The 13,718-nt window shown below is 41.0% G+C and overlaps 2 protein-coding genes across 2 annotated transcripts; one reads left to right on the top strand and one right to left on the bottom strand.

Annotated features, from left to right (window-relative positions):
• The first annotated feature begins 308 nt into the window (after positions 1-308).
• On the top strand, positions 309-10,938 carry LOC117390751 (hypoxia-inducible factor 1-alpha-like). Its single transcript, XM_055231306.1, has 15 exons — positions 309-656; positions 5,800-5,990; positions 6,142-6,290; positions 6,899-6,983; positions 7,369-7,478; positions 7,583-7,785; positions 7,895-8,001; positions 8,081-8,228; positions 8,307-8,605; positions 8,677-8,876; positions 8,956-9,075; positions 9,163-9,410; positions 9,482-9,578; positions 9,679-9,772; positions 9,845-10,938. The coding sequence occupies exons 1-15, from the start codon at positions 625-627 to the stop codon at positions 10,003-10,005; spliced, it is 2,244 nt and encodes a 747-aa protein (XP_055087281.1). The 5' UTR covers positions 309-624; the 3' UTR covers positions 10,006-10,938.
• Positions 10,939-10,999: 61 nt separating this feature from the next.
• Positions 11,000-13,493, bottom strand: LOC117390752 (serine protease HTRA2, mitochondrial-like). The gene is made up of 8 exons (XM_033988557.2): positions 12,821-13,493; positions 12,515-12,719; positions 12,134-12,328; positions 12,027-12,059; positions 11,740-11,848; positions 11,605-11,674; positions 11,430-11,528; positions 11,000-11,332 (listed from the first exon to the last, which is right to left on the bottom strand). The coding sequence occupies exons 1-8, from the start codon at positions 13,261-13,263 to the stop codon at positions 11,167-11,169; spliced, it is 1,320 nt and encodes a 439-aa protein (XP_033844448.1). The 5' UTR covers positions 13,264-13,493; the 3' UTR covers positions 11,000-11,166.
• Positions 13,494-13,718: the final 225 nt, after the last annotated feature.

Below are 13,718 nucleotides of genomic sequence, written 5' to 3'. Positions count from 1 at the left end.
TTGACCTCCGACCTTAAGTTTAAATAATAGGGGGTTGGGGTTAGTCTTGACCAAGCTTACATCTCCAAGGAATCAAGCAGGTGGCGAACCAGCCTGAAAAGTTACATGGTGTACCTTTAAATGCCTCGACAAAGCTATTAAATATGGCGTCACATTTTGTTTGGGCCTAACAACAAAAGTCGGGGTACTTGCCCCCAGGAGGAAGCCAGTACTCATCATAGTAATGCATTTGCCTCTTGTGACGCAGCTGTCCCACGGGATGTCCCAGACCCTGTCGTCACAAGCCTCTCTGGTTCTCGCTGGTTTTGGGCGCGTTCCCGGTGGAGGCATGTGATTGCGCGGCCCCGCTGACAGGGGGAGGGGCCTCTCAGTCTGTGCGGCGCAACATTGTCTGAGCGAGTACCCCAGGCTCTCCAGCGTGGCACTCTCTCAACAAGAGTGCTGGATTCTGGGCAGTAAAGTCATTTTGGGACATACGGAAATTTACCCAACTAAAGCGAGCTCCCGTGGGACATTTACGGATATTTGCTGTTTACGAAACGTGAATTTTCGGTTGATTTCTCAGAGGGCCCGGATACTGCCTGATTGCGAGAGGAAACTCAACTCTGATCCTTTCGTCCTGAAATGGACGCTGGAGTCGTCCCCGAGAAAAAAAGGTAAAGATGAATGCTGTACTGTTCTGTTATGGTATTTACATGTGCGTAACAAAGTAAGAGTCTATTCGTAAATATGACCCGAGTATGTGTGCTTTGTTTCAAGGTTACACTCTAGTTTAATGTGAGTTAATGCTTTGGCTAGCGACACTGTGGTCGTTAGCTGCGAGCTAGCACCGCCTACTCAAGAAAAACACATGATCATTAAACCTACTTTTTACTGATCGTAATATTAGGCTGTGCTGATTCTTGTCCAAAGCATTTGAGATCAGACAATTCAACACATGTGCTACGTCCCACTTAACTTTGTTTTTAAAGGACGTCCTGCTAAGGCCCAGTTTAAATACATTAAATTGACAGGACGTGAACATATTGACCAAGATCATACCTGGAATTATGTTAAACATTAATCGAAATTGAGTCAAGAATTTGTACTATGACGACCATTGCCAGACTCTAGGGTAATCAATGAGCAATCAGTTCCCCGTAATCTGTTCAGGACTGGTTGAGCAATGATCACAATGTGTTTGTGTGTGGTACTAAAATATTCACTACTGACGAAGTTGGCCCATAGTCCCTCAAATTAACTTCCTAAGTGCTAATAATTAATGCCCCCCGTGCTGATTTATGGACCTGCCCCAGTTTAAGGTGACCGCATCCTTTCAAGTAATGCCACATTTAAAAGTGCATTCTGGTAAACAGTCACTTTGACATTCATAAAATCAGCTGTGCAATGTTGTTTGTATATATTTTCTATTTAAATAGAGATTTCTCACAGGGATAACTAACTAACTCTCACTGTCAACCATTGACTTCACTCTAGGTTTATGGGCACCGTGGACCATTGGGTTATTAAAGCTGTTACACATATCCAATTGTACCATTATTGGTGATGATAGTGGTCACATCTTTTAATTATAAGAATAAAAACTGTACACATTAAATTACAGTACAGTAAAAAATCAAACCCCTATTTCTTGGAGACAATGTAGTTTAACTGGTAAGTTGACACGCACACAGATAACAGGGGTTTGCTTTTGAATAACAAAGTGAGCTGACAGTTCAACTGCTGGTCAGTGGAGTTGTAAACTCGCCCGAGGGGTGTCAGGAATTAGGAAATGGACAATCTATCTTTGAGAGCCTGTTGCATCCACCCATTTCACCATTAAACAGTCCTGACACACATGAGGCACAGTCTGTTTCTCCATTTATAATTAGAGCAGCTAAAAATATTGACAAAATGATGCATTGTCTAAAATAGAATAGATTAGTTGGGCTGCAAGTGCTCAAATGAAACTCAGTGTGATCATTTGCAATCTGCAAATCGAAGATGTGATGTTCTCCAGAAACAACATATGATCCCATTTTAATGGAGTTATTTGTATAAAACCTCTTAATCATTTGATCTATTGAAATATTAAGCAGGAGTCAGATAATTATCTGTTGACAAATATCACGTTATGAATCAAATGTAGGACATATTTTCTGGATATCTGGAGTTGGACGTTGAATACTCTTTGTCCTGAATGGGGCGTGCAGCACTGCATTTTGGGAACTGTTGTTGTTTGATTGTCCTAAGCTCTGGTTGTAGGCCCTTGGAGGTATTATTCCCTTCTCATCTCTTAACTACTTTGACGTCAATGGGAGTGGCCAAGTGCGGTTCTTCCTGACTTGTCGATTACTGGCTTCCTTAAGGTATTTGAGGTAGCTCTTGTTAGATCAAAACAGTCTCAATGCAACACATGTGTATGCTTTTAAGGCATACAACTATCAGAACAGACTAATAAACGAAAGCAAATATATCAAAATTGGGAGTGCAAAGTTCTTGTTTTGATAGTGTTTAACAGATGGTATGAAAGGATTCAGAGCGGTAGACAGGGGTGCCTGCATAGTTTTAGGGAAAAATATTGAGATATAATTTGTTGCGATTGCAGTTAAATCTGTAATTCTTAAAAAGTAAATCAAGATTTAACATTGAGAAATAACTGGAATATGATCTGTTAAACTAACTTCTTTAACAACAGAATAGCTTGTTGTTTACAGCAGACATTCTACTGGTAAATCATCATAACTTTAGTTTTTAAATGTCCTTTTGTTCCCAATTCTGTGTTGGACAGTTTGATAATTGCACCTACACAATTTGCTATTTCGATTTAATTGCTCTTTCAATATATATTGTGCAGCCCTACTATATGATTATACCAGACACATCTCTGCAGACATCTTCTAACAATGGAGGGAAGGAAGCATAAAAACATGGTCCCAGTACATTTCCACAGTAGCGTGATCGCACTGAGGTTAGGTGCGGACATGCGGCTGGGATGACTTCCCCTCTCTCCGAAAAAAAGAACAGCAAGTCTCTGTTTTGCATGTGAACCTAGGTGTACTCACTGTAAACACAAAATGCTGGTACCTCCTAATTACCTTTTATGGCCTTCTAATGTCACGCTAGGACGCACAACTAGCACGACTCTTCAGTTTGAATTATGTGGAATATGAATATCATGGTGTTAGTAGCCAAAAACGATACATAACCATGATCTCATCAGAGGTGCTTAAGGAAGGACACAGCTCCAAGGACGAACCCAAAATGAATTGTGTCCTCAAACATTGTGCTGTTGTGGTTTCACCTTCTGTGCTCACAATATCATCATTAGGGCAGGCTGAGGCTTGTCTGATTACAGTGAGTGTGCAGTATTGAAGACGTGCATGGTTTATTCTTTTGTCGTTTGTGTGTCTGAGCCTTTAGGCTGTAGGAAAGTTTGACAGAGATTCGGAAACATAACTTTGGTAGAGCAAGGTCAGGTGAGACATGATCTCAACATCTGGATGACATTAACCTGACAATATTTTTGGCAATGTATAAGATATGTCCTTAAGGTATAAAATGAACAACAGGAGGCAGACCCATCACTTTGCACCCTTTTTGAAAGATAGCATGGCAAGATTTCTTTATTTTAAATATGCTATTTTTGCTCTCTTTTCATTACTAAATATATAAACTAAATATTTTGCAGATACACAAAAGTATAATTGGATTGTCGTTGCTTTTATAATAATTATTCAGTTTTGGGGTGTTTTAAGTTCTAGATCTAAGCTCTGTTTCCACTCCTCACATCTGATCTCTTTCATTATTGGAGTTGTTAGCCTCTGCAGAGCCTCCATTGTCAGCATTTCTGTTTGTACTACAGGGTTAGCAAGCTTTAAATGTGGACAGGATTGATTGCTATTCACCTTGTAGCACTAACGTGTCGCATTCAACCCACCCTCACTAAAAAATGCTAGTGTCTGTGCCGAGGCATGCAGAGTGAAGTCTGAGCTAATCCCATATTGGGTCAGGGTTTACTTGAACAGTGTTATGTAATAGAGTTTTTGCTGTCATACTCAACAGTTGCGATCACTGCTATGTGGCTTAAAGGGGTCCTTCCCAAATATCAGGTTTGTTGGTTCCTCTCAAATTGGTCTGTATCCTCAAGATGCTGTACATGTATATTATAATATCACTGATTGACTTAACATTGGTTCAGTTCAGCACTGCATGTAGGGCCATGTGCGCTGGTTATGTAACTGGGCCCGTTAGCTAGCATTTGTATTCATGGAAGTTACTGTAAGGTATTTATGATCAAATGTTTATTAAAATGGTGTGCAACTATAATATTGTAAAGCATGTATTGTTAAACTGACGCTTGGTGATTCAGTGAGGTTTTCTTCACCACTCATTCTAAAAACAGGATAAATATGTAGAAGGATACAATATATATGATGTGCTCTAGTAGGTCTTTTTAATGTGTTTTTTTTACTTTTGTTTTTATGCCCTTTGGCACTCTCTAAAGCCATTGAACAACTGCACTACTGTAAATATTTGCGTGGAATTTAACCCGTAGCTGTCTCTATGTGAACATAGACAAGAGTTATGTAATAGTGAGTAACTCTGTGTTTGTGGAGATGTGATTTGGATTCTTGCATAATGCATATTCATGATTCAATTTGATTTAAATGGATTGTGGCATTACTAACACAAACTATACTGGTTTAATTTTTCCCCTTTTCAATTTTTTAAATTGAAAGATAGATTTTTAGAGTTTTGTATGCATTTGATTTGGATTCAAGAGCATTAATCTTGAATTGGTTATTTTCTTATTAACAATACTGGTATAAAGTAGTGATGCCAATAGATCAAACAGACTGGGCTAGATGCAAGTAACTGCACAGAGTGACTGTATTATGAGATGTTACTGAATGTACAGCTCTACCCTCTCCCCTGGCCCCTCACATAGATGAATTCAGTTTGGTGTAGTCTTTTGTACAAAGCCCTAATTGGATAGTGAGTGTGCTATATTGTGTTGTAAAAGCCTCCTTAAGCTGTAAGATTGGAAACACAATCGGCTAAATTTAGTTGTGTGGACCATTAGCTCATTTGAAAACAACACGGCCATTACAGATCAATACTAATCAGTTCTGTGAAGTTGAGGGACATTTCAGGTAAAGAGATACTAATGGGTTGAGCTTTAATGTGTTCATTTTACTGTTGTGATGATAAATATGAAAGAGAGCAATCGTAATAATAAAAAACATTGCTAGTTATTTGAAAAAAACACCTACATTTTGTGAACATTTTATTAAATCATAGTTGAATTGTCTATATACTGTAAAAAGTAATTTACGGTGAGATTTGGTTGATGTCAGAAAATTGTAATCTTTAACATTTTAGAAGCAGGAAGCATGATTTAAAATGTGATCCGGACAGAGTTGCCACTTGCCACCTTTTGCTAATAACGCAGAGCTGGCCTCCTTATATTGTGTAGAGTTTTTAACATGTATGTTCCTTTTAAGTAATTAAGTAAAAACTGGAGCCAGAGATTTATAACTTATAACAGAGTATAAGCTGGCTGTTCTCCAGGGAATGGAATACAGTGTGTCCCCTAAGCCAATGCCGGAAAGGGGTGGACCTGTGCAGCCGGTGAGCACTGTGCACTACAGATGGCATGTATGATATGGAACAGGCCACCCTCAGGAGAACTCTGTACTGTGGGTCCTCACTTATCTCCTCCTGTCTTGCCCAGTGGACATTCTTGAAAAAGTTGATATGTGAGAGCGTTGGGCTTTACTTAAAATAATGTTCCTAACCATATCCTTGTTTTTACAGAGTGAGTTCTGAGCGCCGCAAAGAGAAGTCCCGGGATGCAGCAAGATGCCGGCGTGGAAAGGAGTCGGAGGTGTTCTACGAGCTGGCCCAGCAGCTGCCACTGCCACACAGTGTCAGCTCCAGTCTGGACAAGGCCTCCATCATGAGACTGACCATCAGCTACCTGCGCATGAGGAAGCTCCTCAGCAATGGTCAGCGCTCTCCAACTCATTTTATTCTTTAATATACAACAGTATACTGTACAACATTACACATAAACAGATTTCAAAGTCACAGAGTTTGAGAGCACATTACATGACACAGTATAGGCTTGACATTGAAGATCTTTTTTCTGCCTTGTAGAGCTGTCAGGGGAGGAGGAAAGTGACCTGGACATGCAGCTCAACAGTTCCTACCTGAAGGCTCTGGAGGGCTTCCTCATGGTGCTGTCTGAAGATGGAGATATGATCTACCTGTCCGAGAATGTCAACAAATGCCTTGGGCTGGCACAAGTGAGTCTCGGACGAGCTGCGGGTGAAGCTATAACTCGCTATGAAATGCGGACTGAATTCAAGAGTGTTTAGATTTAAAGAAGACCTATCATGCAAAATCAACTTTTAACCATGATAGTTGTTTCCCCCTCTCCTTTACTACCAAAGTTGTATTTGGAGTGATTTGTGCATTTATAATCACTTTTTTCAAGACATCATTTTGCCAATCAACTCTTGTTTTCACCGCTACTAGTATATGCCCACTGCTCTCTACTTACTTCATTCTTCAATTTTATTTTCTTAAACAGTGATACACATAGGATTCAGCAGCATGACGCTGGTACCAAAGAAAAATAATCTGCTACTCACTAGCTTGATCTGCAGCTATCCATAGGAGGGGCTGACAACTGCACAGGTCTTTTTTGTGATGACATTTATGGAAATGTCCCCTTCCATTGGGCACTGCAATTTAGCAGACTTGTTCCTTTTATTAGGTTGTTTTAGAGTAATTTTGCGATTTTAAAATGTCCAAATTATAGCATTATAATCCAAAGGTATCATCGATTATAACTATATAGCTGACAAAAGCACAATATCTCTTTAAACTCTTTGTCTTTTGCTTTGTGCAGTTTGATCTGACTGGACACAGTGTGTTTGATTTCACTCATCCCTGTGACCAAGAGGAGCTGCGGGAGATGCTGATCCACAGAACCGGTGAGGGCTGACATCAGAGGCTGATGCACTGAAGAGAGAACAGGAGACACAAGTCCAATTACAATGCAATTTTACAGTGAAGGTGGATGGGTCATCTGTCAAGAGTCGCAAATGTCTTCATTTTTAGCTCTTCAGAAGGACAATGCCTTCATCACTTTACTCAAACATATAAAGAAATATAATTGCGTCATGGTTTAACAAAAGGTAAATTTAGCACAATAAGTTTGAACCCTTGAGTGAAATAGCTCCAGTGAATAGTTTCCACTGAAATATTCAATACAGGTTAGCTTTATACTGTTTAATAACAGTGCCTCTCAGCTTAACAGAGAAAAAAAAAACTCAGGCTTATTTCCTGTCATAAAATGACTTACTTCCTGTTTTTCAGGCTCAAAAAAAGCCAAGGAGGCCAATACAGAGCGCAACTTTTTTCTGCGAATGAAATGTACTCTGACCAGCAGAGGTCGCACTGTCAACGTCAAGTCAGCCACGTGGAAGGTAGATGCAAGATAGTTTTGAACTGCAGTATCCCACATTTTTTTTGTATATTTTGAGTTTTATTTTTTATTGGGTGTCTAAATTGCTATTTCCATTTTGTCCAGGTATTGCGCTGCTCCGGACATGTCCGTGTCTTTGAGAACCTGACAGAGGACATTTCTAATGGGCAGAAGGAACCACCTCTGCCCTTTCTGGTGCTGATCTGTGATCCCATCCCTCACCCCTCTAACATTGAGGTGCCTCTTGACACAAAGACCTTCCTCAGCCGTCACACCATGGACATGAAGTTTACCTACTGTGATGAACGGTTAGTTACATTTTTAGAAACAAATTATTGTGTGCTATCACAGTGAGACATTTCCCCCTATTGTCTAGAGTGGGCATTGCAGCTCTGAATGCCTTGCTATTTGTTGTAGGATTACAGAGCTGATGGGATATGAGCCAGAGGACCTTCTGAACCGATCAGTCTACGAGTACTATCATGCTCTGGATTCAGACCACCTTACCAAGTCGCACCACAACTGTAAGCAGATAAGCAACAAGGATGAGATGTTGGTGCTTTTTTTGTTTTTTTACATAATCCAAATTTATTTTTTGCACAGTATTTGCCAAGGGCCAAGTTTGCACCGGACAGTACCGCATGCTCGCCAAGAGAGGAGGCTTTGTGTGGGTGGAAACCCAAGCCACAGTCATTTATAACAACAAGAACTCACAGCCACAGTGTGTAGTCTGTGTCAACTTTGTACTCAGGTATTGTTGGTGCTTTAAGAGTTTGCCTTTCCTTGTGGGATTAATACTGAAAGTGTTGACACATGTGGTTGATTCCAGTGGCATTGAGGAGAACCGAATGATCCTTTCCCTGGAACAGACAGAGGATGTGAAGCCAGTGAAAGAGGAGCATCTTGAGGCTGTGGAGGAGCCTGTGGAGGAAAGCAACCCAGAGCTGGTCCCACCTCCCCTTAAAGACAATAAGGTCCCTGAACTTGATGTAATCAAGCTCTTCACTCAGGCGGATGCCCAGCCACTGGTCAGCCTGTACGACCAGCTCAAAGAGGAGCCTGAGGCCCTCACTCTGCTGGCCCCTGCTGCAGGGGACACTATCATCTCCCTGGATTTCAGCTGCCCAGGTATGTGCCAAAAAAACTGCATTGCTGTGTAACCTAAACAAAACTAAATTTGTTTAATCTTTCATATACAGACTCTGAAATGCAGCTGCTGAAGGAGGTCCCTCTCTACAATGATGTCATGCTTCCCTCTAGCAATGACAAACTGGCCCTTCCCTTGTCTCCATTGCCCCCCAGTGAGCCCCTAACTGTCCAGTCCACGCCCACTGAGATGGTCAAAGCAGAGAACTACACTCCTACTCCATGCAGCACAGTACAGAAAAGCCCCACCCAGGTACAGTGAGGTCACACTCTGACTAATGGCACTCTCTTGTGGATGCAAGGGTGATAACCGGTTTGACTCCTCTTTTTAGACTCAAAGTGCATTGGAATTCTCTTTGATGGAAACTGACATTAATTCTGAATTCAAATTGGACTTTGTTGAGAAAATGTTTGCCATTGATACAGAACCAAAGACTCCTTTTACAAAACAGGTATTCAGGTGTCCTGCATGTGAATTGACAATGGACAATTTTTTTCATACATGATCTATTAACATTTATATATGCACTTTTGTAAAGGCATTGGAAGACTTGGATCTGGAGATGCTGGCCCCATACATACCCATGGATGATGATTTTCAGCTGCTGAGCCTGACGGGGGAGCCTCTGTCCTGTGGACCAGACACATCTGTGGAGACACCCTCTGTCCAAGTGACAAAAGAAAGCAGCAGTTATCCACACTCTCCTTCAGACAGCCAGCACACAGCCTCTCCTGCTCCGCCTCAACCTGTCAGCATCCCTCACCTTGCTGCCATCATCTCGAAGAGGTAAATACTGTCCCCCACACTAATCATTTATGCATTCACTTTTTTATTTAAGTTATATTCAATCCTTTTAGAACGCCACAGTTGGACAAAGAAGTGTCCCTCAGAACACAGGCAGCTCAAAATGCACAAAGGAAAAGAAAGCTGGATGATTTAAAAACAATAGGACAAGTAAGCTTTTCTTTGTTTCTTGCAAAAACAAATATCCATTTTTGCATGTGGTGTTGCAACTTTGTGTGTATAGAATCATCATCTCATGATTTTCCAATAGGGCTCTTTGCTCTTGGAACCGACAAAAAAACAGAAAGCCCCTGAATCAGAGAATGCAGAAAGGGGGCATGTCCAGCAGACGATACTACCCTCAGGTAAATAAACCAGACCTCAGTAAATGGTCATTCTATTTAGTGATAAAACTGAAATGAGCCTTTGTGTTGTAGATTTGGCGAGCCGGCTGTTGGGCAGTTCAGAGAACTGTTCTTCTGTTCTCACTCTGCCTCAGCTCACTCGATACGACTGTGAGGTGAATGCTCCTCTACAGGGCCGCCAGTATCTGTTGCAAGGAGAGGAGCTGCTACGAGCCCTGGACCATGTCAACTGAGGAAACGCTTAGCCCCCTGCTGGACTTAACTGGACACTACACTTCTCCCTCACACTCCTCAAGACCCTGCCCTTCCCCACTCCCCTTATTTATGTATGTGTATGAATTTGATAACTGTGCTGCTGTTTGTGAACATCATGTGATCTTTGCAGCATTCCATCGTCACAAACACCATAGCAGCATCTAGGTTTTGGTCCAAGGGATTCAGGCATCTGCAGATGTCAAATGTTTGTTTATTTGGAAGTCTATCAGCACACAGTGCCTCTACCGATGACCAACCTCCAGCAGGTCATACAGAACCTGGCATACTGCCAGCAGCGTATTGTAAGCTTCAGTCGCACAATTTATATTTTCTTAAAAAGATAAAATATTACCAGCAATATATATAATAAGCCTTTTTAAAGTAATTTTAATGGAATTTGAACAATATTATTTTTCTCCCATACTTGTATGTTGTTGTATTTGTCTGGAGCTCAGATGTATGAGCATATTGTTTAAACCTACAGTGGCTGAATGTTATCTCCTTTTATTAGCAAACATTTACCTAAGTCAACTGTGTAGCAGTTAATACAAGTCCTTTAATTCTTTTTCTGTGTCTATGTAAATATACCAGGGGAACTTTTTATTCACTCAGTTCTGCTTCACAACTTTGTCTAATCTGATTCAACAGTAAGAGTTAAACATTTTGTGCATAATTCCTCCTCATGGCAGTTTGGCATTTTAAACCAAGGTGAGCGGTTTGTTTATATTGAATGGTATCCTTTAAACTATTTCAATGTATAGGATTGAACAACTTGTATTTTACTTGTGTGACCATCGTCATCATAGTAGCAATTGTAAGTTGTCTCAGCTAATTGTAGTTTTATCAAGGGTCCATGCCATATTGTTGGGTCCTATGCTTCTCATTGCAGTCAACATTAAAAATCTTTAAAAGTGCTTGTGTTAGATTAGTTTTTATAAGTTTATGTAGAAGAAAAAACAAATTGTTTCATGAATACTTTTATTCAAGATAATAGCCCTCGGTGCTGTTGCAGGACGTTTCAGTTCATGTTACTTTGGCTCATTCATCAATAAACATTACGTTACCATCAGCCATTTCAAGTTAAAAATAATGCGCTAGTGTCAGACAGTGCTGTGTTGAGTGGCAGTCCTTATGTTGATTTATTCGGCAATCTCCGGAGTCATTTGGAGCTGGATCAGCTTATGTCCTCGTTGCACCAGCATTGTAATTCTATCGCTGCTGTGGACAGCTGTGTATATCTCCTCTGATGTTTTCACCTCTGTGCCATTGATCTCCAGCACAATGTCTCCTGGTAACATGCCAGCTCTAAAACAGGCAATGTGATACAATGGACCATTGAGAGATTGAACTCAGCATCTTTTAAGAATATGCAGTGCCCCCCTCCCCCCGTCTTTAGATGTACCTGTTTGCTGGGGATCCCACTATGACCCTGTGGATGAGGATCCCATGTGTGACATCATCTGGGAACATGGGGTCTCTCAGCTTCAGCTCGGTGATGATACTGTGGCACAGACCAATGAAAAGTCAGTGGAACTCACAACCACAAGTTGTTTTAAGTGTTTTAGGACTCTTGTTACCTTGGAGTGAGAGTCAGCATCATCACACCAATGTATCTTCGCTTGTGCTCCAAGCCACTCAATCTGGAGTCTTAAATGATCCAACATAAATTAGAGAAAGTTTCAAAAATAAATTATTTTAAAATTAAAACTCACTTTTTCTGTTGGCTGTCTGATCTAGAAAAACCCTCACTCTGTCAGATGGAATGGCAAAAGATATCCCTGCAGTTACTTTCATTGTGTTGATTCCAATGACCTCTCCATCCTGATAGGGGCAAGAAAACCTCTGGTTACCAGTAATGTGTACATTATTGTTTTAAAATGCAAGGAGCTGGAGCTTGAATGTCCAACAGCTTATGAAATACAAAATAAATGAACAGACGTTAATTACAGCCCATTACGTCACTGATTATGTCCAAATCAAAACATATTTTCCTTCTCACCAAGTTAATGAGAGGGCCTCCAGAATTGCCAAACTAAAAAAAGAAAAAAAAGGCATGTTAACCACTGGATACATAGACTTTATGTCACTGAGAACAATGTTTCTCACATCAATAGCTGCGTCTGTCTGAATGTAATCCATGTTAGATTTAGACAAGCCCAGTTCCTTGCTTCCTCTCTGAGCAGAGCTGACAATTCCTGAGGTGATTGTGTTGCGCAGAGCAAAAGGGCTTCCCATGGCCACCACAAACTCTCCTTGTCGCACATCAGACGAGCGTCCCAGGGGTAGAGTGGGTAATGGATTCTGTTCACAAAAAATACCAGAACCATATAAGATGGACTTCCAACAGGATGATATTTAGAATAATACTCTGCAATAAATTATATAGAAAAGACATTTATGATGAATATGCTCAAATAAAATAATGGGGTTTTATAGTCCCAAACCAGACCAGTTAATAACTAACTGTTTCTCCATGGAAATTCTTACCTTTGAGGATATTCTGATGGTGGCAATGTCAGCCACAGGATCCACGTCCTGTACTGTGGCGTTATAAGTGTCCCCATTTGTGAGTTTGACTCGGACCCCTCTTTTATTGGCTACAACATGGGCATTAGTGACAATGAGACCGTCTCCACTGATAATGAAACCAGAGCCGTTGGAAACTGGGACCTCTCGCCCAGAAAATGGGTGTCTGTAACAGAGCGCACAAGTTATACGCACCTTTAAAACAAACCAAACTTAATTAGAAAGGAGTAGTCCTGTCCTGTCTACATTTGTAACTTTTAAACCAACCTGCCAAGTATTTCAATATAGACCACAGCAGGAGTCGACTTTTCCACAACGTCAGCAATAAAATTGTATCTAAAGCGAGGAGTGTCGGGCTTAACAGGCGAGGCACATTGAGCTACTGGGAGAATGTGTTGTATAAAGGTCTGTTCTCTGTCCTTGTTGTAACTGTCCAGGAGAGCCACGGCACACAGTCCCAGGCCAAGGCGCTGGAAAGCTCTCAAACTTTTGCTCCTGTCCTGACCACCGCCCTTGTCCCTTTCCCGGGCACGAGCTGTCCCATTCAGCTCTGTGTGTCTCTCCTCTGAACTGAGCTTAAGTCTACATACTGCCACACTGGACACTCGGCTCACGGACTTCTCCACTACAGAATGAACTCCACGGCAATGGGCCACATGAATCCTCCTTAAAGCGGAGTGAAGACATCTACTGACAGTACTTGCTGCCATGTTGCATCAGTAAACTCAGTGCACACCGTCCACGAGTTTTTTTTGATAGCGACTGAATTTAACTTACTTAAAAATAAATCACATGGCACGTAATTAACAACCCCTGACGCACATTACAACACGTAGTACAAGCGTAACGGAATATTATCTCTTATGTACAACCCGAATGCCAAAATATACAGCTGAAGCTCACACTAAACGCAAAAGCTAAAAACAACATTACAGGAAGTGATTTCTTCTCTGATTTTTGGTGCACTGCGCCTCCTAGTGTATCGGAGTATCCAGCAAGTCAGCACACTCCTTTTTATTTTATAGATATATTTTATTATATATTTATATATTTTAACAGCGCATTGAGCTTCATTTAACACGAGGATAATATCTGAGATGTTAGTTAAGCGCAGAGACAGACGCAGAAAACAGGAAGAGGAAAAGAAGTGGCGTATTCTATGGGC

This window comes from Periophthalmus magnuspinnatus, chromosome 22 (genome assembly GCF_009829125.3).
Source record: "Periophthalmus magnuspinnatus isolate fPerMag1 chromosome 22, fPerMag1.2.pri, whole genome shotgun sequence".
In the NCBI taxonomy this organism is placed as follows: domain Eukaryota; kingdom Metazoa; phylum Chordata; class Actinopteri; order Gobiiformes; family Gobiidae; genus Periophthalmus; species Periophthalmus magnuspinnatus.
This window is presented reverse-complemented; position numbering and strand designations above follow the sequence as displayed.